The sequence below is a fragment of the Gadus morhua genome, chromosome 8 (genome assembly GCF_902167405.1).
Source record: "Gadus morhua chromosome 8, gadMor3.0, whole genome shotgun sequence".
NCBI classification, from domain to species: Eukaryota; Metazoa; Chordata; class Actinopteri; order Gadiformes; family Gadidae; genus Gadus; species Gadus morhua.
In genome coordinates this window covers 1,110,113-1,133,554 of record NC_044055.1, presented here as the reverse complement: position 1 = coordinate 1,133,554, position 23,442 = coordinate 1,110,113, and the positions used below count along the sequence as shown (strand labels likewise).

General features: G+C 46.8%; 3 protein-coding genes and 1 long non-coding RNA gene across 8 annotated transcripts; 1 reads left to right on the top strand and 3 right to left on the bottom strand.

The window, feature by feature from the left end:
- Positions 1–1,943: 1,943 nt before the first annotated feature.
- Positions 1,944–4,266, bottom strand: LOC115549604 (uncharacterized). Its single transcript, XR_003977792.1, has 5 exons — positions 4,184–4,266; positions 3,459–3,932; positions 3,217–3,385; positions 2,995–3,126; positions 1,944–2,284 (listed from the first exon to the last, which is right to left on the bottom strand). It is a non-coding gene; the product is annotated as an uncharacterized LOC115549604 (long non-coding RNA).
- gad3 (glutamate decarboxylase 3) lies at positions 2,680–13,375 on the top strand. The gene is made up of 16 exons (XM_030364879.1): positions 2,680–2,902; positions 4,844–4,981; positions 5,307–5,413; positions 6,127–6,262; positions 6,604–6,694; positions 7,201–7,313; positions 7,490–7,605; positions 8,845–8,924; positions 9,322–9,376; positions 9,456–9,572; positions 9,989–10,053; positions 10,835–10,913; positions 11,068–11,217; positions 11,703–11,810; positions 12,070–12,159; positions 12,421–13,375. The coding sequence occupies exons 1-16, from the start codon at positions 2,881–2,883 to the stop codon at positions 12,592–12,594; spliced, it is 1,641 nt and encodes a 546-aa protein (XP_030220739.1). The 5' UTR covers positions 2,680–2,880; the 3' UTR covers positions 12,595–13,375.
- On the bottom strand, positions 13,222–16,477 carry buc2l (bucky ball 2-like). 2 transcript variants are annotated; one of them, XM_030364851.1, is made up of 6 exons: positions 16,419–16,477; positions 16,107–16,155; positions 15,649–15,980; positions 13,659–15,533; positions 13,439–13,549; positions 13,222–13,315 (listed from the first exon to the last, which is right to left on the bottom strand). In XM_030364851.1, exons 3-5 carry the CDS (start codon positions 15,959–15,961, stop codon positions 13,449–13,451), a joined length of 2,289 nt encoding a protein of 762 aa, XP_030220711.1. In that variant the 5' UTR covers positions 15,962–15,980; positions 16,107–16,155; positions 16,419–16,477; the 3' UTR covers positions 13,222–13,315; positions 13,439–13,448. The 2 variants fall into 2 exon arrangements, with proteins under 2 accessions (XP_030220711.1, XP_030220712.1); XM_030364852.1 differs by having other exon boundaries at positions 15,649–15,963; positions 16,419–16,451.
- A 1,030-nt stretch (positions 16,478–17,507) lies between these two features.
- On the bottom strand, positions 17,508–23,327 carry buc (bucky ball). 4 transcript variants are annotated; one of them, XM_030364871.1, is made up of 10 exons: positions 23,078–23,323; positions 22,558–22,719; positions 21,854–21,996; positions 21,240–21,441; positions 20,871–21,034; positions 20,012–20,538; positions 19,735–19,928; positions 19,473–19,544; positions 19,065–19,198; positions 17,508–18,847 (listed from the first exon to the last, which is right to left on the bottom strand). In XM_030364871.1, exons 1-10 carry the CDS (start codon positions 23,253–23,255, stop codon positions 18,728–18,730), a joined length of 1,896 nt encoding a protein of 631 aa, XP_030220731.1. In that variant the 5' UTR covers positions 23,256–23,323; the 3' UTR covers positions 17,508–18,727. The 4 variants fall into 4 exon arrangements, with proteins under 4 accessions (XP_030220731.1, XP_030220732.1, XP_030220734.1 ...); XM_030364872.1 differs by having other exon boundaries at positions 19,088–19,198; positions 19,473–19,540; positions 23,078–23,322; XM_030364874.1 differs by having other exon boundaries at positions 19,088–19,198; positions 23,078–23,253.
- Positions 23,328–23,442: the final 115 nt, after the last annotated feature.

Here is a 23,442-nt window from a genome sequence, read left to right as displayed (position 1 = left end):
TCCGTCCTGATGTCATGGCTGACAGTTGCGGTCCTCCCGGGCCGCTCCGAGAAGACATCGAGGTGCTGGAGTACCACTTCCTTCATGTCCTGGGTCTGGCTTGGGCTCAGCTGCTCCCCCACTGGTACCTCGGGCAGGGGTAGTCATGCGGACAGGGACAGGAGGGCTGGTTCTCGCGGGGCTGTCGGTGGGTGCCACTGCTTCAGCAGGTTGATGTGGTAGACCTGGATGGTCTTGCGCCTCCCCGGTTGCCGCACCCGGTAGTTGACGTCGCCGACCCGGTCGATGACGTCGTAGGGACCTTGCCATTTGGCCAGGAACTTACACTCGGCGGTCGGGACCTGGTCCCCCGGGTTGAAGGTGCGGAGCTTGGCCCCTCGGTTGTGTACCCGGGCTTGGGCTTGCTGGGCCCGACCGAGGTGTTCCCGGACCATGGGCCATATCTGCGCCATTCGGCCCCGCATCTGCTCCACATGCTCGATGACGGTGCGGTGGGGTGATGGTTGGCTCTCCCAGGCGTCCCGGGGGATGTCGAGCAGCCTTCTTGGTCGCCGGCCGTAGTGGAGCTCGAAGGGCGAGAATCCCGTGGAGGCCTGGGGCACTTCTCGAATGGCGAAGAGGACATGCGGAAGCAGCTGGTCCCAGTTTTTCCCATCTGCTTCCATGACCTTCTTGAGCATGGACTTCAGGGTTTTGTTAAACCTCTCCACCAACCCGTCGGTTTGGGGATGGTAGACGGAGGTGGCGGATCTAACAGACTGGTGAGGTCTTTCAACACCCGGGACATAAAACAGGACCCCTGATCCGTCAGGATCTCTCGGACTATCCCCACCCGGCTGAATAAAACCATTAGCTCCCTCGCCACCGCCTTGGCTGTGGCGGCACGGAGAGGAACTGCCTCTGGGTAGCGTGTGGCGTAATCCACCATAACTAAGACGTAGCGGTGGCCTCGACTAGTCTTGGGGAGGGGACCTATGATGTCTAGACCCAGCCGGTCGAACGGGACTTCTATCAGCGGCATCGGGATGAGGGGGTTCCGTACAGTGGGTCTCGGGGCGGTGCGTTGGCACTCGGGGCATGCCCGGCAGTAATCCTCTATGTTCCGTTTTACCCCCGGCCAGTAAAACCGGTTCAGGGTTCTGTCCCTCGTCTTGTCCACCCCCAGATGAGCCCCCAGTAGGTGGGTGTGGGCCATATAGAGGACTTTGCTTACGTACGGCCTTGGAACGACCAACTGGTCTACCTCCTTCCCCCCTCTCTGTACCACCCGGTATAGTAACCCCCCCCTGGTGCTGAAGTGTGGGTACTGTGAGTCCCGCGAGAGGCCTTCATGGACCTGGACGTGTCCCCAGGCGTGGCGGAGTGCGTCGTCCTCCAGCTGGGCGGTGGCAAACTGTCCTCCCTTGTCGGGACCTCCCCGTCGGCCAGGGGGTAGTCGGTGAAGTCTATGAGGGGCGGAGTCTCCTCCTCGTCTGGCGGAGGGGCCTGCTCGGAGGCAGTCATCGTGTCCGGGGTCCCCGGGGGAAGGGACACCGTGGACGAGGCGTGGGTGTGTCGTGCCGCCTCTCTCGGGGGCCTGTCGGGGGACTCGTCCGAGTCGGACCGGGAGGGCGCCGGGTGGGAGGCCATATAGGCGGGCCACCTACGCAGCCGGCGGGGTCGGGTACGAGGTGGTCGGCACCGGGGTGCCTGGAGCTCGGCCCCTATCAGTTGGGCGAAGATCGGGCAGTCCCGTCCGATTAAGAGGGGCATCGGGAGGTTTGGGACCAGCCCGGCCCGAACCGTGAAGGTGCCCTTCGGGGTCCGGACTGTGATCTGCCTCGTGCTGTAGGACTCGGTCTGCCCGTGGATGCAGCCTACGTCGATCCTCCGCCCGGAGGCCCCGTCCGCCAGGTCGGGTCGGACCAGCGTAACCACGCTCCCTGAGTCGATCCCCGGCGTCTTCGGCTGCTTGGTCCTGGGGGGAGGCGTAATGGCGTTAGCGGGGGTCTGGGTAATCTCCACCTACCGCGTCTTTCCGACTCGGCCGCATTCCCCTGACTGGTGCGCGTGCGGTCCTTAAGTACCCTCCGCCGTCTCCCTCCGCCGGGTGCTCCGCATCTCTGTGATTGCGCGGCTGCGCTCGATGCGCAGCCTTATGCGCGCTCCCGCGTCGCTGCGCCGAGCAGCACATATCTCCCGCTGACTACCTGCCCGCGGAGAGGGCGCTGGCGGGGCTCGAACTCCTCCGTCGGATCGGGGTTGCCACATTGTGTCTTCTGCTTTAGTGGCGAACTGATTTATCCTTAAGTCGAACAGAAAAAAATGTAGTTATAAAGCTATAACTGCACAACAGAGAAACGAACATGCAAACATAAATAAAAAATAATTTGTTTTTTGTTTTGATTCAATTCATTTTGGATTGAGTCTCATGGTTCTCATGTATTTGTGGACTGCTGGTTATTGCTGTAGAGTCGAATGCATGAGAAGAATGAGACTCAATCCAAAACATGCTATGGTGCCAGGCACTAGGGCTGTACCCTCTGGGTTTGGTTTCTCCGTGCCTCTCCCCCCTCCCCATGAACACACACCACGCCCCCCCCCCCCCCCCCCCCCCCCGGCCCGTGAGAGGTGGCCGGCGGACCAGTGGGGCTACATACTAGCGCACTAGAGCGCCACACACTCCTTAATAGACCACTCCCTCATTCCTGGCTGGTACCCATTCAGAACATCCACACCACTTAAAAGGACCATGCCACAGTGAAGAGAGTAAAAGTCTTACTGGCTCAGGAGAGGTGACTGCCCCACAACAATAACAATAAGAAAAGAAACTGTTTGGGAAGAATTAATTTGTTTTATACAAACATACAACAAAACTGTATACTACTACTACTGCTCACGATGGAATACCTGAAGCTACCAGGTAATATATCAACATATTTAGTTTTGCTTGTTGTACAGTTGTTAATCCTTTGTTGTTGAAACAATTAAAAAACATCCACCTACATCACCCACCTTTAACTGATGGACCAGCAGTTGTATTTCCTTTTCTGTTTTGGTGATCTGCAGCCTTATGTGCTCCATTTCTAGGTGTGATTTGTTTATTTGGGATTCTAAATATACTTTGTAAAGTTGTTTCACAGGGAGCTATAGGAACATAAATGACGTTGAATTTCACAGTGCCATGTCTACTTAGTGTCATTGTAAGTTGTGGGTCAACGCTGAACAACATCTTACTGAGGTAAGCTGTGCTGTGGAGGTTGATGGACCTTCTTCCTCATTGTAACTTCCGGCATTGCTCTGTTAGAGAGAAAGAAGTTACAAGTTGTATTGTGGAACAATTAACTGAAACCAAAGTTATTACTTCCCTCTCTGTGGCAGCTGATAAGGTGTCTTCATCATCATCCTGTAATGAAACAGAATGTTTGTGTTATATTCTACCCATTATGACAAATCTGTGGAATATTAAGAGTACTTACAACAGCATGGAGGTGTGTTATGGCAGAAGGCTCCACGAGACAGATTACACCATCATCAGTAACTGGTAGAAGATAAAGATTAGACAGTTGATTACCCAGAAAAGTGCCCCACCTAATTACTTTTCTTTTTTTACAATAGTGTGCAGGTCCCATCAAAATTTTTCAAACTGAGTCACCTTAAAATAGATTGATATCTGAAAGCAACAGCAGCCAATTACAAAGAACTGTAGCCTACTGCTACAAGAAAAAAAAGTGGTTTCTAAGATGAATGGGTGGCCATTACCGAACACTAGAAAAAGGATTAATGTACATGCCATTCATTTGAATAACTTGCCTCTTATGTAGGCCCCTGTGTCCTGGGGCGTGGCTGGGTCAGATGAGCTCCCCCCAGAGATGCCATCTCTTCAGCCTCTGTGAGAGGTGGTGGTGGTGGACCGCCACCTGTTTTGCGTGCCTCTGCCTTTTTTCTGTTGGCTATAATGGAGGTCAAATTTGAAGATAACCAGAAAACACAAATTTGGAGACTTGTATGTATAAAAGGCATTTAGGTGTTGCCTTCATATAGACAATATTTAATACTGGCAGTGTTGGTATTTTTCTTTGTTTAGCAGATTTCCCTAATTACTTAAATATATCTATCACATGTTGAATGCAGCCACTAAATGCTGTTTAATGAGGGCAGGCTAAACAACATCACAATTGCTTGTACTTAAATTATACCTTACCTGTTTGAACTACATTTATATATCATTTTTAGTTGCTGCCAAGTCAGTTTGGGGCCTGTTGGGTTGCACCTGTGCGCACAAACACACATATGGAATATAATTGTTGAACAAGTGGAACATTCAAGAGAAAATTTCTTTTTTTTCTCAAAAATATTTATTTGCTTGATCTGATCAGAGGTTGATTTAGTACATGATTTGGTACAAATTGTTAAACAATTTAATAATAAGTCCAGCTTGTAAGTTTCCCACGCACAGTACGGTATTAGTTACTTTCTACATCCCACTTATCATCAGTGTTGACAGGGAGACAGTCTTGTATCCCACTCACTATCTAGAATCCCTCCATGTCCCGCCAGTCAGGGAAGAGTTCTCTTCTGTATTTGTGCTCACAACATGTGGAACGATCTGCACGCTTCATTAAATAGATTAAAACAAACCAAACCCTTTCAATTTCTTTATCACCACTTAACAAATGCAAACACCTGATCTCAGAATACAGTTTCTCTGAATGTTATTGCTGTTAAGTATTTGCAAATAAATCAAATTGATCTAATTTAAATTATTATATATATTCTCTGCATTTGATTTGCATTTCATTGTATAACTTTGTCAACCACGTCACCATTGTTTATCAAGATTATTCCTCTCTGGTCTCTGAAGGTGAGATAAGGGTGGAGGATAAAGAAGACAGGATCATGAGCGGGAGCAATAAGCCATCCTCCGGCCAGAAGGGAGGTCTGGAGCCACCAGGGCCGGGGGAGAACCCGCACACGGACCTCAGTCGAGTATACAGCAAGGGTGAGGCAGGGAACGACACCGGTCTCGGCCCAGCTTATCTATGAGGGACACAATGTAGTTACGTCAACAATAAGTTATGTTTAACCCACGTTTTGCCAGGTTTAAGTTTGGTATAATATCACTGTTTATAGGCCTTGGTGTTAGACTATTATATTTGCTTTATGGATGTTTTTCTCAATGTCCCCTTAAGAAACTATTATGTAGCTGTCCTGAAAATGGCCAACATGACTGAGGCTGTTAATACTCGTCCCAGTGACTTCCACAGCACGCTCTCATGCACCGATGATTTTAATCCCCTAAGTGTCTGTGTCTGTACCTGTCACAGATCTGTTGCCAACAGCGGGGGGAGAAAGCCTTACTTGCAAATTCTTCCAGGAACTGGTCAATATCCTCATGGATTACATCTTCAAGTCCAACGAAAGGAGCTCCAAGGTTTTGCAACTATTCCAGTTTCCGACAGATTTCCTTTTAACTTTCACAAACTTGCTCTGTACGATCTTATCATTTATGGGACAGATTTTACGTAAGTGTCATTCTTACAATGTAATGACGCAGGTACTGAAAAATGTAACAACATGTAACAGCATTTACTTCATATGTTTTTGCGAGAGTCTGGGCTGGCAACCAAAGACTTCCAGGGCTGAAGTCCCACCTAACCCCTCTACTGAACAAAACAGATTAGCGAGTGGATGAAGCTTTCAGAAGGGGATTTTAATAAGAGTATTTCTACAGGGGCCAATATATAAGTGTTGATTTGAAACTTTTAAATCATTTATTTTCAGTCCATTACTGCTGGCTGAGTTTGTGCTCACCAAGACAGGCTCACAGATCCCCGCCTCCAACCACATGATTATTTGAAAAAGTCCTCCAGGTGTGAGACTATAGGAACCGTTCTAACCACACACTGGTGTGGAACTCACTCTTCCGCCTTAACCCCTGGCCTGTGTAGCAACATGCTTTTCCACTGAAAAACAAGTACATGCTGTTACATGTTGTGACATGACTTTTTTCACAAGACTGGAACAGGGCACAGTAGTGCTTCGGTAGCTCTAGTCCACGCGTTGTTGTGGCTGTGCAGCGTCACCCATCGTTGTTTATGCGTGTCCAGCTGTCTGCAAAGCTGATGTTGACTCTTGGGATTTCAGATCCTTGACTTCCACCACCCCCACCAGCTGAAGGAAGGCTTGGAGGGCTTCAGCCTGGACCTGCCAGACCACCCAGAACCCCTGGAGCAGATCCTGGTGGACTGTAGGGACACGCTCAAGTACGGCGTGAAAACCGGTGGGTGTGTGTGTGTGTGAGTGTGTGAGTGTGTGTGGGTGGGGGGGGTTGGGTTTGTAAAGTAAGAAATGAACACTACCAAAGTAAATGTAATAGTGTTTATTTTTTGTGCGACAAAATGTTGTTATTTTACTTTTACTCAAGTAGGTAGTTAAATAAAAAGGATTTAAAATAGTACAATTGGTACAGACTGGGCTACGCACACGCTACTTGAAGGCACTGGGTGTACAATGGTAAAAAGGACCCTCTTCAGTGAAGGCCCTGAGCACAGGCCCCTTCCTCGACGCCTTCTCTCTAGAATCTCGAGCATGAAGAACAAACGTGACCTTTGACCCTGGTAGGTCACCCTCGCTTCTTCAACCAGCTCTCCTCGGGTTTGGACCTGGTCGGCCTCGCAGGCCAGTGGCTGACCTCCACCGCCAACACCAACATGTAAGAGATAGACCTAGCTGTGACATCACACAGACACACACACACACACACACACACGCACTCTCTCACACACACACACACACGCACACACGCACACACACACACACGCACACATTTGATTAATTTATTTGGAATGACCAATACCACAACACCATAGCATCCAAATATTAATAAAGAGCCCATTATGTCTCACACAACAACACAAACAGTTATCCACAACCAAGTGAATCAGTAGAGATAAATATATAGTTATAGTTATAGTTATATTATGGGTAGAGATAACAGCGCCTTCTCCATATATGTTGTTTCACGTGTACACACACGCACGCACGCACGCACGCACGCACGCACGCACGCACGCACGCACGCACGCACGCACACACACACACACACACACACACACACACACACACACACACACACACAGTGAATGGCTGTAGAGCTGCAGAGGGCAGAAGGGTCTCAGCGTCGCAGCGTCTCAGCGTTGCCCCCTGTGGATCCCTCAGGTTTACATACGAGGTGTCTCCAGTCTTCCTGCTCATGGAGGAGGTTCTACTGAAGAAGATGCAAAGCATTGTGGGATGGTGCGAGGAAGAGGGAGATGGTATCTTCTGCCCAGGTAAGAAAAAAGCCCATCCACTTACTGGCCTTCAAGAGAGCATAAAGTTTAAAAGAGCAAGTTATAGCTTTGTTGATACTGATGGTAAATGCATACTTGTGCAAAACGTTGTCCTATTAATGCTCATGCGTTCATCCATATACCTGGGTTTAATTTGTAGCGGGTCTTGTTTGCAGGCGGAGCAGTGTCTAACCTCTACAGCCTACTGGTGGCCAGGTATGACTTCTACCCAGAAGTCAAGACCAAAGGGATGTGCGCTCTCCCACGTTTGGCACTCTTCACCTCTGAGCATGTGAGCAGCCGCCTCCCCATTCACCACGCTGCCCCGCTGCCGCTGGGATGGGTCCTGTGTTGCTTTAGGCACTGCCGCCCGGCCCTTTGACGTCTGTGAAGAATGAGAGCGAGGACTGCAGCCCCAGGCGCACGTTTTGTTCACGTTGAACACAACAGCTGCCTATTATACTGCTAACTAGGGCTGGGCGATATTGCAAAAAATATTATCACGATAATTTTTTCGATATCGATCGATATCGATATTAATCACGATATATAATAATTAAAAAAAAATAAATATATATATAGATATCTTTTTTTCTCTTATTTTAATTGTTGTTGATAGGCTGTGTGTGTGTGTGTGTGTGTGTGTGTGTGTGTGTGTGTGTGTGTGTGTGTGTGTGTGTGTGTGTGTGTGTGTGTGTGTGTGTGTAACGGAAGCTCAAACATGCAACAGGGAATGGGCGTGTACTTAGGCATTAACCGCAAAACTGCGTTCTGACTATTTTGTTTATTTCTGCCGCATTGGCTGTCAGGTAAATCCATATCAGAAATGTTTATTTATTTTTTTAATTAAAAAAATAAAATAAAATAATTAACTTTTTTTTTTCATATCGAGCATTTATGTCTAATGCTTATCGTCATAATCAACGTGAGATTTATCGCGATTAATAATCGTAATCGAGTTATCGCCCAGCCCTACTGCTAACCCTATTATACTGCTAACCCTATTATACTGCTAACCCTATTATAATCAAACCTTTTAATGTCACGTCCGTCTGTTACTGTCACGTACCGCCTCTGCTTTGAAGACCATCAGACAGAGCCACGCCCCCTCCTATCCCTCCCACTGACAGAGCCACGCCCCCTCCTGTCCCTCCCACTGACAGAGCCACGCCCCCTCCTGTCCCTCCCACTGACAGAGCCACGCCCCCTCCTATCTCTGCTACTGATAGAGCCACGCCCCCTCCTATCTCTGCTACTGATAGAGCCACGCCCCCTCCTATCTCTGCTACTGACAGAGCCACGCCCCCTCCTATCTCTGCTACTGATAGAGCCATACTCTGTCCGTTAAATACATTCGATATACTGTATTAATATGAATGTTCACATGTTGGATGCATGTCTAGAGGACATTGCCATGGGTCCATTATTGACCATTGAAGCAGTGCTAGTTTAGTCTCTGTCGAAAGCATCCTGCCTCCGTGACAGACACAGAGTGATGTTGACTGAGCGCTGACCCTGTTTGCCTCGTCAGAGCCACTACTCCGTCAGGAAGGCGGCGGCCGTGCTGGGGATGGGCAGCGACAGCGTGCAGGTGGTGCCGTGTGATGAAAGGTACCCGAGCCCAGAGGGGCTGTTTGTCCGGGGTCAACGTGGAAGCACAAAAGAACAAAAGGGGAATGTTTGCTCACCTGCTGCTCTTCGTGCCCACGTTTTCGTGTGTGGGCGTGTGTGGGTGTGGGTGTGTGTGGGTGTGTGTGTGGGCGTGTGTGTGTGTGTCCCATTGCTTTGTTTTTCTAGACACGTGTCCATGCGTTTCCTTGGTATAAGAGTCTCAGACGATGGTTAATAGGTGTGTCACAATATATATATTTTTTACATTACAAAATTGCCGTTTGCACATTTTGATAGCAGTAAGCTAAGTAAGGCTAGCAGGTCGCACACTGCATGCGGCAGGGATGGGAAAACATGTGTCATGTGACGTCAACAACATTGCTGGTGTTGGTTCCAGAGGGAAGATGATCTCACGGGAGCTGGACTCGTCCATCGTGGAGGCCAAGGCCAAGGTAGGGGCGGAGCCTCAGGTATAGTCGGTGACGGCCGATAGGCGTTCCCTCCGTTCCTCACCGGTCCCGATGTGTCCAGGGTCTGGTTCCGTTCTACGTGAACGCCACGGCAGGGACCACCGTGTACGGGGCCTTCGACCCGCTGACAGCCATCGCCGATGTCTGCGACCGACACAAGCTGTGGCTTCATGTGGACGTAAAGACTGCTCACACACAAACACACACACACAGAGGCGCGCGCATGCACACACACCGCTGCCGATGCGCACATGCTCTTGACCACACATATACACAGGTATGCTATTGTGTTAAGCATCCTCCTTCTCCCGGTGGTCTAATCTCTCAGCTCCTAGTGTCTTCCTTGTTGCCTCATAGGCGACAGATGGCTAAAGAATTTCTAACAAATACACTGAAGGGTGTTAAATCCTACCTAGTGCACCTTTTTATGTTATCGTCTCTTTCTTTATTCTACGCGCCATTCCTTTTCAGGCACAAGCCCATTGTGTTGCAAAGTCTGACACTAGCTTCATACATACAAGTCGAGCGATTGGTCTGAGAGCAATTCATTCACATGTCTACCGTTCGCCCTATGTTGACGTGCGGTCTTGCCAGGCTGCGTGGGGCGGAGGCCTGCTGATGTCCAGACGGCACCAGGGCAAGCTGCAAGGTATTGAAAGGTAAGCACCCACACTGTCCCTCCATGGTCTGCTCCTCCATCAGTCGGGGCCCTGATGCCCCCTCTGGGGCATCAGGGCCCAGAAGGGGGACAGGAGGTGGGTCTGGCGGAGGGCTGCAGACGGCACTGTGGAGGACAGGTGCCATGTGTAAAACATAGAGTAGCAGCACCCCGCCTCAGACAGGAGGTACAGGGTCCCACAACTTTGGAGCCAAAGGTACAAGCAGTCCTCTATGAGGTGGGGTCGTTCCCAACCCGGGGTTTGGAGGTTACTAGGATACTGTCTGCAGGTCGGCTGTGGTTAATGTTTTCAAAATATAGATAACTTCATAACGATGGTTATGATGTTCAGTAGCATTGATTGATTGAGGATCGATTCAGGACACAAAGTGATTGCCCAGCCTCAACAAAAACAAAGGCCAAGGGGATAAAAGCAACAGTGCTCAGAGATTAACAATGGGGTCCACTTTACCCTTTACCATTGAAACGTTAGTGATAGGACTCATTGACTGCCAATGGACACATACGTCGCAAATCAGGAATGCTACGTGTTCTGAAAGTATTCATCATCAGAAGCATCAGAAGAATGAATAATAGTCCCATCGCAATTGATGCCATTGAGCAGAAGGGAGAGGAACGTTACAGCTGATATTAGTCAACCGTCTGGCTCATACTGGTAACTATAATCCGTGATGCTCTTTTATGAGAACAGTGTGTACAAAGTGTACCGGTTACTCGCTATTGACTAACTAAGAGGGGCGGTGGCCCACTGTCCTCCAAAGAGCTTCGTCTGTGACATGGAACCCCCACAAGCTGATGGGGGCCCCCCTGCAGTGCTCAGCCATTCTGATCAAGAAGAGGGTGAGCATCATCACATCATCATCATCATCATCATCATTATCACCAACCTTTATTCGGCCAGAGAAGCTGAATGTATGCTCCGACGTTTGCATCGGACGTTTTCCATCGCCTCAAAGTTAAAATGCCAGTACTCTGTCCTCCCCTCATGTTCTAGGGTCTGCTACAAGAGTGCAACCAGCTCTGTGCAGAGTATCTGTTCCAGAGTGACAAACACTACGACATTTCTTACGACACGGGAGACAAAACCATCCAGTGTGGCCGTCATGTGGATGTCTTCAAGCTTTGGCTCATGTGGAAGGCAAAGGTACCACTGAAAAGCTAAAATGCTGTTGATTTGTGCAGATTTACTCAACCAGTTATTTTCTCAAGCTTCTATGCAACCAAATATGAATCAATGAATTCTTTCTGAACTATTCTAAGTGTTCATTAATTCATTATATTAACAATTGAATATAGTTTCCAAATGCATTAACAACCTCATTGAGGTTGCCCGTGGACATGCTAAGACTTTTCTAGGTCTTACTTTGTTTCCTCGTCCCTGCTCTGGTATTTTGTTTGTGGAAGCAGTAGCCGCCACACACAAAGCCAAGGTATAGGGGTTTAGAAGGTCGACTGGCAAACCAATAGGGTGGTGCCTCGATCCCCGGCTGCTCCTAGCGTCGAGGTGTCCTTGAGCAACCCACCTCACTCAAACTGCTCCCAGCGACCTGGCTGGGGCCCTGCCTGGCTGACACCGCCGAGTGTTTGTTAGAAAACAATGTATAATCGCACTCCCCTCATGTCATACAGGGCTCCGAAGGGTTTGGGTCCCAGGTGAATAAGTGCTTGGAGAACGCAGAGTACCTGTTTAAGCAACTCCAAAGGAGGGCTGACTTCAAACTGGTCTTTGAGAGCAAAGTAAGGCTGCACGCCTCGGAGAAGCAACTGCCTGTGAAATTGTTAAAGTCGCAATGTGTAACATTTCACCAAGCTTAAAATGACATATCTGCACTCCTTGATGATCGAATCACTTCAATCAAATATAACATATCATCTTTCGTGAAAACCAGTGTTAATGTTTGTTCGACGTTCTCTCATTTCATCACGCCCGTCCCGCCTGTCCCGCCCGTCTCCCGTGTCCCTCTCCTGGATGGGGTCTGGGGCCGCACCCCTCCAGCCGGAGCACAGCAACGTGTGCTTCTGGTACCTCCCCCCGAGCCTCAGGGGGCTGCCCCCCGGGCCCGACACCAACCGCAGGCTGCATGAGGTCAGTCCGGGCGCCGGGAGGTTCAGCAGAAACATACCCACCTCAGTGACTAACATCAACAGGGTCACCCCTCTTCATTCAACATCACTGTGTCTGCGTCGCGGAGAAAGGCCAGATGATACTACCACTCCTTCATGGGTCAATAAAGGACCCATGCCAGTGTCCTCTAAGGGGACATGCATCCAACATGCGTACATTCATTATAATTGATAAAGGCAGTACACTCTGTTGATGGTGCTGAAGGGATTTTATGTATTGCAGGTGGCCCCCCAGATCAAAGCCAAGATGATGGAGGAAGGGACGACCTTAATTGGCTACCAGCCATTGGGCTCAAACGTCAACTTCTTCCGATGCGTCTTCTCCAATCCCGCCACCCAGCATGAAGACGTAGACTTCCTGTTGGAGGAGATTGCTCGGCTTGGTTCTAACCTATGAACATTGTTTTTCCCCAAAATTGTTCATTCCTTAAGTAGGTTTGTAATCCCTCTAGTTTGTCTGAGATTGAGCTGTCCAGATGCTCAGATCATCCGTTATAATATATATATCCGTCCTTGTGCCAACGGATGGAATTAATGGAAAGCCAAATCTAGTTTAGTGTGGCAGTCACATGGATTACAATATTAGTATTTCCAGAACCGGATTCACTATGCACGAGATTGTACTTAACCCAATCAGCCAAGTGACAGAAATAAATGGAGCCCCAAATTTCGTAAACCAAAATGGATTAGCCATCCATCTAGTTACTAGTCAGGTAACTATGCAAGCACATCAAGTCTGCAGATATCAGTGACTGAAAAGATACTACCGACACTATGCAGGCTCACAATTCAGAGAACAGCTAGTGGGTGGATGCAAGGCAGAAAATAAACAGCATTGCCACACCAGTGGCAAACATGGCCGGAAAGGCCTTAATTCCGAATAATTGTGAGAAAAGCATTGACGCCCTTGCATTTTACATGTCTGTATTATAGTTTATTTAGGAATGACTTAATGATTAGTCTATATTTACAAAGAGTGATGCATTATCAAATCAAGGAATGCATTAATAAAATCACAAATGCATGATAGTTAAAAAAGTATATTTATTAAATTGAATGTTTAAAAAAAAGGAAAGAAATGTCATTTGCTCGGAATCTTCGTTATCTTCCATTTCCACCTGTTAGAAGAAAACCTTTTACATATGGCATACAAAAAATAAATTCTTTTGCAAGTTAAATGCATCTTCAAGTTATCAGGCAAACTAAAGCCCACGCCAACGTTAAAAGTGTAGTGTCCAAACCAGTCTATTTTCAAGGCATGCCATCTCCCATCCAAGTCCCCTTCTGGTACTTCTTCTGACGATTACGTCGACAGTTGGGTCTGTTCTTTTTCGTTTGTTTCCATTTTCTTTCTGGCAACAAATGAGGAAAAGCTTTTAAATATGACAATAAATGAACTGTTATGAACTGCCGTTAAAAGTGCATTTACCACCATGTTCATAAAGGGGATTGATAAGTTACCTGCAGTCTCAGATGAGGCCTGGATGGTTTCAGCCTCTTGATGACAGTTGCATGTACAAGTCAAATGTTGCAGTAATGAGCACTGGCTACCACAGTCCGACTTTGCTGGTGAAACTGCGTTTTTGGGGATTTCGACAGCTAGTTGCTCATTTTTAGCGGAATTCGTTTCCACTCTCCCATTTAGCTCCTGTTCTCTGATTTGGCGACTGGAAGGACTTTCGTTTTCAGTGCGGGTATTGGAGAGGGGGGCTTCTACTTGTTTGGAAGAGCAAGGACTATTCTCTGCCCTTTCAGTTACCCTACAGGGTTTCTGGGTCGGGCTTCGAACAGCCTCAGAAGACTCATCCATGTCCCCGCCCTCTTCAACCGCTTGGGAGGTCTCGTCAAGAAGCGAAGCATGTGCATTTGAAGGATCAATACCTTGATCTCTTTGAAGCTGCGCCTCTTTAGAAGAGGGAGTTGGGACTCCCGTTCCACATGTCTGGGGGTCAAGTGTTTCAGCAGGAACACTGGTGTCCTCATCCCGTTGGGTTGTCGGGGGATATGCATTGGAGTGAATCAAATTATGGTGTTCAGCTGACCAAGTGTCTGGGGGAATATACACTGGGAAAGCATTAGCAGACAATGAAAACCTGCGACTTAGACTTCTATCTCTTGGATGAACGGTTGGATTACAACTCTGTGTAGTTGGTGCACGCTTTTGAACATCCTCCAAAATCTCTTCAATAATCACCTCAGGGTCTAAAAGTCCATTCTGCATCATCCAGCCTTGAGAAGGAACGTAGGGAGCCAAAGATTCCACGGACCAAACTGATTCATCCATTTTTCTTTTGAACTGGAAATGACCCGAGAATGGATCCTGCATTGCATCTTCATGTAGAGCAGACTCTTCATATTCATCCAGCACCAGTTCATTGTCAGGAACTTTCTGGGATTGGTCTGCTGATTCTATGGGTGTATTCTGTGACATGCCATTTCTGGAGTGGATGTCAGCCACAATAGAGTCAACCAGCACTGCTGAATCATTCAATGTATTGAGAGTCGTAGCGTGATCCTCCCTGAAGTAGAAAGGTGATCCAATTATCTTTGCCATGTCCTCCCTTTCCTTATGGCTTAAAACAATATCATCCTCCAAGTTTTTGCTCTTCGTTGTCCGGCTGTCGCATCTTATTTCCTTAGCAAGCCCAACCTCCTGATCCCCTCTCTCGGGCAGTGGTGCGTCTGAGACTTCAGGAGTCGCCACTGGTGGTGTCCCACCCACCAAGGTCATCAATACATCAGGAAAAGAGACGCGCCGTTCCTTGGTGGTGACTTCGTCCTCTCGGTCTGAAGAGCTACATACAGGATTCATAGCATTCGCAGCGCACATCGACCACGTTTCACCATCACTGCCAAGCCTACAAGACGACTTTTCCTGAACACCACAGCTTCTTTTCCCTATTGGTGCTGATAAAGGTGTCGCTTGGCCACGTTTGACGGTGCCCCTACCCAAGTCCTTCTTCGCAAGGTTTTGGTTACCTTTAGCAACGGCAACAGCCGCGGTATAGTGCTCCACCAAAACTTGACTTTGCTTCCCACTGATAAAGTCTGAAGGGGTAGTACTGCCTGTCCCATTTCCAGACTCTGAGCAAGCGCGGGGACTTGCGTCAGCGGTCGGTTCCGTCTGGACCTCAGAGCTTACAGTCTCCCTCACACCAGCATTCGGTTGGGACACCAATCTGCGGTTCTGGCTCTGGTAGGGTGCACTGCCCCCAGGGAACTGCGAATGGATCAAGCGCCGGTAGTTGAGCTGTTGGAAGTGAGGTTGAGGAAGAATGTAGAGTGGAGCTTCCAGGTAAGGGTTTGGGGGGAATGGGGGCATGACCATACCATAGCCTGGGGGAAAAAAAGAGACAGAAATACCCTCTTACATGGGAATACATTTAATTCTGACTTAACATACACCGTTAATCATTGAGCATCTAAAACATTCATGATACAATTCACTCACCCATTCCAGGGAATCCTGAGAAGGGGTTGTATGAATAAGGCGAGGGCCACTGGGAGAATGGAGTCATAGGTGGAGGATGAGGTGCGGGTGGCATGTACATGAATGGGTGGGGAGGGAAATGAGGATGAGGAGCGCATGGCTGTCCTGGCTGATAGTCCTGACTCGAGTACATTCCTGGATACCCATGTGGGGGCCCCTGTGGTTGGGGGTTTGGGGCACCGGTTGCAGCGTTGGGGTGAGGGTTTTGGGTTCCTTGGTTTAGTCCAGGTTGTGACGACTGCGGTGGTCTGTTAGCACAATGGTTTGTTGCCATGGCTGAAGCAATGAAAGACCTGGGATTTATATCAGGCAGCAAAACGACACAAGCAGCAAGATTAGGAACAATCGCAACTAACGGGATTCCACAATCGTCATCCCATTTAAAACCATGCCTCGATCAAGCAAATCAAAAGCAGTACCAGAACGAGAACGTCGTCGGCCCTCAGGGAAACCAGATTGTTCCAACAGCTTAAGCACAAAGTGACATTAGGCATATTCAGATTAAACAGTCGCATGAGGGGCATTGAAATCAATAGTCATAAAGGAATGAAGGACTTTATACATAAACACTATATACTACAACTCAGAAAGATTTACTAAATACAGTTGATCAATTTCCCTTGAAATCTTTCCTGTGTCATTTGTACATCTAGTTAGCCAGGCATGCATTGCTAAAAAATATAACATGATGCATTATAATGGTAGTATTGGCCAAATGACTAACTTCTTACCTGTGACAAGAACAATAATCAAAGAACCAAACAAACTGAACATGAGACACAGAAACTCCTGGCCTTGATTAGCTAATTATATGACACATTGAAGAGGCGTGTCCTATATCAAAGTAAGGTGATTGGATACATCCAACCAATCATTTAATGAGTAGTATATTCAGATAACACAGCTAGTATTCTTTAACTACAAGGAATTGATAAAGCACTTTTACCTAAGACAGCATCACCAATTTCAAAGCTGCCTGTTATTATTCTACTAGAAGCAATCACAATATAAACTGACAAATTATCAAATATCAATGGGACAATGAGAAATGCAGAGAAAAACATTTGACAGTGGAAAAGTTTAAGCATGACATTTTCTTATTCCTTCACAACTCAAACGTAATGCGCTGTTTTTCACTTTGAAAACATTTTAATCTAGCTTTGATAATATATTGCTTGGATATTATACTTACTTTTAATTAACCATAGGTTTGTCAGATTATGACCATTTGCAGAAAAAAATGTTCTAATTTATATCTAAATGATACTCCGCTCAACATAAATACACAATATCTGTATATATTGTCTGATGGACTTGCCTTTGGCTCATTTACAGTGAAGTAGTGACTAATGCAAATATAAAAGCCAGCACAAGAATATCAATTATTTCAAAATAGAAATACAACCTTTTTCTTCTACTGATACACATTGTGAATGAGTTTCTGGTTTAAAAAAAGTTTTAAAGTGTATATTTTAGTTGCTCATTTGCCACCAATTTACATGTATGTGTAGATGACATGTTATATTTCAGACAAGTGCCTTGTCTGAAAAAAATGTCTAACCTTGAGAATACGGTAGGTGGTTGTTTCCCCGAGAGTCGTTGAGGGCTTCCCATTTTGCCAGCTTCAGGTCGTGCTTGGCTGCCTACAGGTGTAAGAGGTGGCCACTGGAACAAGCTTTGGCAATATCCAATCTATATTTGTCTGGAGCCGATGTGCAGAGCACCATTTGCCTTGCAGAATTGCCGCAAGAAACGATTGTGCCTTCGGAGTACTATACTCCTGAACAAAGTATATTAACCATGATGAAGCAAATGAACGTGCTGCGTTTTTTATTATTTATAATGCAGTACAAATATATATATTTGTAATGGTATTCATGTGTAGTTCATAAGAAAGATAAGACACGATATACCATTTAACAAGCTTCATAACACAACAACAATGACATTATACATCAAATAAATTAAAGTTAACATGTATTGGTATGGAGGACATTCGCGCCACATTGTTATTCAGGCCTGAAAGAAAGAAATCCAGCCAAACTCTGTTTAACACTTTTTTCACTTATTTACATACATACATGAATAGGAAATCTTAAATACAAGTCATCACTGTGGGTCCACAACATTCTATACATGCAATACAAACGTACATTAAATTTTAATAAATAAACAAAAACAAAAAACCACACATTTTCTGCCCTGAATAAGGGCCCCAATTGCCCAATAGAAGAGTGATCTGTTGAGGGCCAACAGCAAACACTGGGGGAGAAGGCAATCAGGGGGGGAGGGGGCACGGTCAGTAGAAACCTACTTCTCTTCAGTGCTATACCATAAAGCCTTTGTAAAGTCAAATTAGGCATTAGAATTGTTCTATTTGATGACCATCCACTTGTACAGCAGTAGAGCTATGTCCTCCAGTGTGTTCACACGATGCGTACAGTAAAAAGCGAATAGGCAGTCCAGAGACAAGAATCCACACATTTCAGTATGAACTGCAAGCTTATACCAAGAGCATCTTGTGGGTATACACACACAATTAGTTGGTGCAAAAACACAGAAGGGAAGAGGCAGACTTACTCTAACAAGCTTAATTTGTCAAGCTACATAAACCACGGAAGTGGATTGTGTACAAATAAGGAAACCAGTTTTTAAGTAGAAGGAATCTGACCTTTGTGGAGCCAATGGCTAAATGGGAAGGGTTGTTTATACAATGTTCAACTCTCATGTTAGTCATTTTGGAGGATTCATTCATTGGCTATGTAGTACAAGCCCAATAATTTTAAGAGAACATTAAAAAATACATTTTATATTTAAGACTATACTCATTTAAACACAAGGAGTAAATCAGTGTAGAGAATATGTATCCAGCCATGTGGTTGTACCTTCAAATCTGTTTCATGTTTTACATTCTGAAAGCAAATGTAGCCTTGAGTGTTAAATACGACAGTCCCGGTCATGTATAAGCAACAAACTTAGTTTTTAGCCTTTATCAAAATTAACCATTAACACCATTGTCTCACCCAGCACAAGTTGCATATTAAACCTCGGCATGCATGTACTCTGTTATGCCCATTGAATTAGGAAGTATATTAGGAAGAAGTGTAATAATAGGCCAGGGCCAATATTTATTGTAGAATGCCTCTTCTTTTAGTGGACCCTGCAGAAAGAAGATGTGCGTCACTAAGTGCTTTAAAGACAAAAAGAAGCAAATGCATGCATGCTATTATAAACTGTTTGAGCAGTATGGTCCTCAGTCCACTTGGACCGCCCAGTGTGGCATTAGGGATAGGAAGGCAAATGAAGCCGTTAGGTAACTGTTTGTAAAGCATTGTGTATGTTAACTGCATTACCTAACAATACACAAACTACCATACCTCTGTGCACAGCATTGTGTTACCTCTTCCCCTGCAATAATGAGAGTCCGGGGCCTCTTTGTACTGGCGGTCTGCTCTCCAGGGCATATTCCTGGAGAAGCTTTCCCAAGGAGGCCTTTCGTTTTGGAGAGAGCCTTGGGAGAGAGCGGAATTGATAAGGAAAATGACTTCTAAAGACACAAGTTTGAAGAGGAACTGTATTCAATCACAAGTTGGAACGTATATTTTAAACTCCATGATTTTTTTCTTGGAGTTTTTTTTCACACATACCAAGTGTTGGGTTCAAAAAAGGTTGGTTTATGTGAAACAAACTGAGACCTTGCTGGCTGATATGAGATATGATAGTACTGGATTGGACTGAACAAATCCACAGTCATCACCAGTGCATTAACCACTCTGGGGCCTTACCTTGATCATCTGGGCCTCGATATGGTCTGGAAGACCATGGCCTGTATTTGGAACAACCGTTTCCCCAGCTGTCTGGGGAAATGGACAAAATAATGAAATTCCCAATACCCAATAAATGCCCTGACCAAATTGAGTACAAAAATAATACAATTGTATATGGTCTACTAATAAAACAAATGATCACTTGTCTAGCCGACATCATATCACCTAAACGCTTCCTAGTTCATCGTGTCACTTGTGAAAACCCCCAATAGCCTCCTACCTTCATAACTCCTGTGCTGAGCTCCGCCCCTCTTTTTCTTCTGTTTGTTGTCCTTAGCTTTGCTCCTCAGGCCAGAGGGGGGCCAGTCGTGGGGGGCTCGCTCATAGCCTCGGTTCCCCTTAGGGTCATGAATGGTGCGTGGAGCCCCTTCCAGCTCACCACATGGGCACTGACCTGCTGCTCTGTTCCACAACCTACAGACACATGAACAGGGGTTTGAAGAAATACCAAGTGTTTTTCACACAAAATAAACCAGAAGTCAGACCAGCGGCAGTACCTTCTGGTCGGATGACGAGGACCAAGAGGTGGAAGGGCATGGGGGTTAGGGGGACACACACAGGGGTACCAGTAATGATGCTGCGCCAGCTGGCCGGGCATCAGACAGCTCCCCATCACCTCTGCGCCGTCCCTCATATCATTGGTTTCCATCTCTTCCACAAAGCTGCACGCCATTCCCGCGTGAGCAGCCTCAAACGGGCTTCCATGGAGGTGTTCCCCTGGGTCGCCGGGGCAGTCGTCTTCCTCCTCCAGGCTGGCGCCGCAGCAAGCGCAGACGTCCGTGTCGGCCTCAGGACTCTCAGACTGGGAGGCCGACAGCGGGACACAGATTTCCTTTCCCCCGTCTCCCAAAGAGCGGCGGACGGCGGTTTTCCTCTCCGTGGTCGTCCTGCCACCGCCCGTGGTCACGGCCTGGTTGGTGTTGAGGTTCAGCGCGCTTTCAGAGACGTCCGCGGGGCCGACGTCCTCCCCGGAGGATTGTCCGTCGATGGATGAACTCCAGACACTCAGGCGCCCGGCGCCCACCTGTCAACCAAAGGTTCCTTAATGTCTGGATGAAGACGTACCCTAGAAGGATCTCTGCTCCACAATCGAGAGACACTTAACACTTTAACATTATTAATGCAGTTTGACAAAGACAATAAAGGGCATGTAGTAATCTGTATTGAAAACGCATTCTTGCTTAATTGTTTGATGCAATTATAAAAATGTAAAGTGTTCATCTGCTCCTACCAAGTATCTTCTCAGGTAAATGTGGTAAGTATATACATACATAAAACCCAGCGATTAAACTCGGTCTCGTTAAGGAATAGTACGGTGCCCTCTGCATCTCCCTCTTCCTCCTTCCTTCCACTCACCAGGCAGAGCGGCTCCTCCTCTTCCTCATTTGCCGAAGAGCTGTCGAGGGGAAAGGCCCCCTGGATCCCAGAGACCGCCGCCCGGCTTTGGGGCGGGCGGGGGCCGGCCTTCAGGGCCCAGGGGCCCTGCTCCCTGAGGGGGCGGTGCTCCTGGGGGTCCACACCTGGAGGGCCGTTGGTCGCGGGCCGAGGGGGGGGGGGTAAACAATCATTTCTCAAGCACACACACGTTAGTGCGTCCCGTGGATATCAGGAGTGAGGGGGGGCTTCAAAGCCTGAAAAGGCTCAGAACCCCCGGCCCCAACTGAGGTGCCAACGCTAGGTTGGTGTTCCTTCATGACATTACGAGTGCATTTCACCACGGCTCACCTGTCTCCTTCAGCTCTCCCATACCGGGGTACCAAGGCGTCCCCCGGCCAGGTGGAGGAGCCTTGGGAAGGTATTCCTCCTCCCCGTCCCCATTCTCCTCCTCCTTCGTGCTCAGCCTGTCCAGACGCTCAACCAGCTTGCAGAGCGGATCCCTCGGGTCCCTCTGATCCGCTGACATTCCCATTTTCCTTGCATAGCCCCTCTGTTGGAAAAGGTAACATTAGGATGATCGTCGTTAAAGTGTTGCTCCGGCTAAAATACTGCAAGGGACGAAATGCAAGTCTCAACAAATTAACATTTCATCCGGTGGGCTGCACGTTTCGATCCGATCAGTGTTTAGGACTTTCCAATAGATCTGAGGCACTCTCCACTTTGATCAGATATGCACATTTGAGTTCCTTAAAAGCTGGTTCTATGAAAGATGGAGCTGAAGTCTTCTCACCCGATAGATATATATATATTATATTTATATTTTCTTGGAGAAATGTGTAAAAACAAGTTAGCCAGCTGTGTGTTACCTTGCTGCACACTTTAAAGGAAAATAAGAGTTTAAACATGCAATTTCATAACATGGCTTCAACCTTCATGGAAATATTAGCATTAATGATCCTTACATGAAAACCTGGGGCAACAGGCGAGGAGCTGTGAGAGTTAAACCCCCGTTTATAGTCTGCAGGGCAGCCAATGTCCTGGGACGTCCCATACCCAGGATACATGTTGGGGCGCCGGGCCATGTGTGGACGCACGCAGGGCAGAGCTGGACATGAACCAAACACACCAACAAAATCACACCTCTTAACAGCTCATGCTTGTGGCCTATCCAACTAACGATCGCTACGGTTATTATATCTTTGTTTCGTTGCATTCATGCAATTCATTACATTCACTTCAATTAAGACAACATTAAAATAACAGCTTTAGAAGATCCTGTTTGCAGCAGTTGCTCATGCAACCACGGCTGCAAAAAGTTGAAGCACACCACTTAAAAAAAAACAATGTTATTCTTCAGTGCGCTCAATTAATTTATAAATCCCTATATTGCCTTTATCCTTTTGAATATAGACCTTAAAGCTGCACTCAGCAATTTCTGGTCAAACCACTTTGTTTTGATTGAATTGTTTTATGATTGAGTCTCACATTTTTCATGCATTCGGATCTATAGCAATGGCCAGTAGTCAAACAAATACCAAATATATATAAATATCAGAACCAATCAAAACCCAATTGAATCAGAACAAAGGGGTGAGAAAAAATACTGCTGACTGCAGTTTTAAAATGGTACCTCCGATGCAGTCTGGGGGAACCGCTCTTTGCTTACCCGATAAAGCCTGGCCGTACCGGTGGTATGGATTCAAATTCCATTGGAACAAGTAATAAGGTTGGCTTGGCGGTCGACCACGGTAACGTGATCTTGAGTGGTCAACAATGGGGTGATGGTGGGGGAGAAGTGAACCCAGAGAGTGAGGAGGATAATCCATGTCTGTATGGAGAAGAACATGCATACACATCTGCTTATAGATTATTATTATTATATACATTTTACTTCAATATTCACTTAAAATGGTCGTTTTTAAGACAGGTTAGTTGGACTAGTGTTTCCTATAGAAAGGTGCAGTAGATAACAGAAATGTGACTGCAAGATGGATTTTAAAATAGAGAGGGGTTCATAAAAGGTGGCAGTTGCCCCTTGACATTAATGGCTGAAGCATAATAGAAACCGCATGATTACAGCAGTGGCCCAATTTACAACTACAACTTCTGATGTTCTGTAGCCCCTCTGCTGTGATTGCTGAGCGACATGACAGTAATGAAAATAAAAAAATCGTTCCAAGACTTACTAGTGATAAGGTTTCGTAGTGGATTAGTGGTTGATGAGTGCACACATTTAGAGCAACACGTCAGAGTCTGGCGTCGCCCCTTTATCACCTTGGGCGCCAATAGCCGTCCAAAGATAATCCCCTTTATTACTTTCAGGTGCGGAGTAGTTTTGGGACCTCCCTTGGCTTTGCTGCGCATTACATTAACACACGTTTGATAACATTCATTGTTATTTTACATATTCATCATGAAACAACAACTCCTTACTGGATCCCCTTCATATTTGCACCTTTCATCATGTTTCTTCAAACAAACATGCATCTTCAAACCACAGACTATAACCACCGCTAGATGTCACTACAGTATTCTGACGTGCCGCGACCAC

Coding starts and splice junctions, on each gene's coding strand:
- buc (XM_030364871.1), bottom strand. CDS start 23,255: ATGCGCAGCAAAGCCAAGGGAGGTCCCAAAACTACTCCGCACCTGAAA. Junction 21,997..22,557: donor GTACGGCCAGGCTTTATCGG/GTAAGCAAAGAG, acceptor GTTCATGTCCAG/CTCTGCCCTGCGTGCGTCCA. Junction 21,035..21,239: donor GGGAGAGCTGAAGGAGACAG/GTGAGCCGTGGT, acceptor ACGGCCCTCCAG/GTGTGGACCCCCAGGAGCAC.
- buc2l (XM_030364851.1), bottom strand. CDS start 15,961: ATGGCAACAAACCATTGTGCTAACAGACCACCGCAGTCGTCACAACCT. Junction 15,534..15,648: donor CTCAGGATTCCCTGGAATGG/GTGAGTGAATTG, acceptor TTTTTCCCCCAG/GCTATGGTATGGTCATGCCC. Junction 13,550..13,658: donor GGCCTCATCTGAGACTGCAG/GTAACTTATCAA, acceptor ATTTGTTGCCAG/AAAGAAAATGGAAACAAACG.
- gad3 (XM_030364879.1), top strand. CDS start 2,881: ATGGAATACCTGAAGCTACCAG. Junction 2,903..4,843: donor GGAATACCTGAAGCTACCAG/GTAATATATCAA, acceptor TGGTCTCTGAAG/GTGAGATAAGGGTGGAGGAT. Junction 5,414..6,126: donor CCAACGAAAGGAGCTCCAAG/GTTTTGCAACTA, acceptor TTGGGATTTCAG/ATCCTTGACTTCCACCACCC.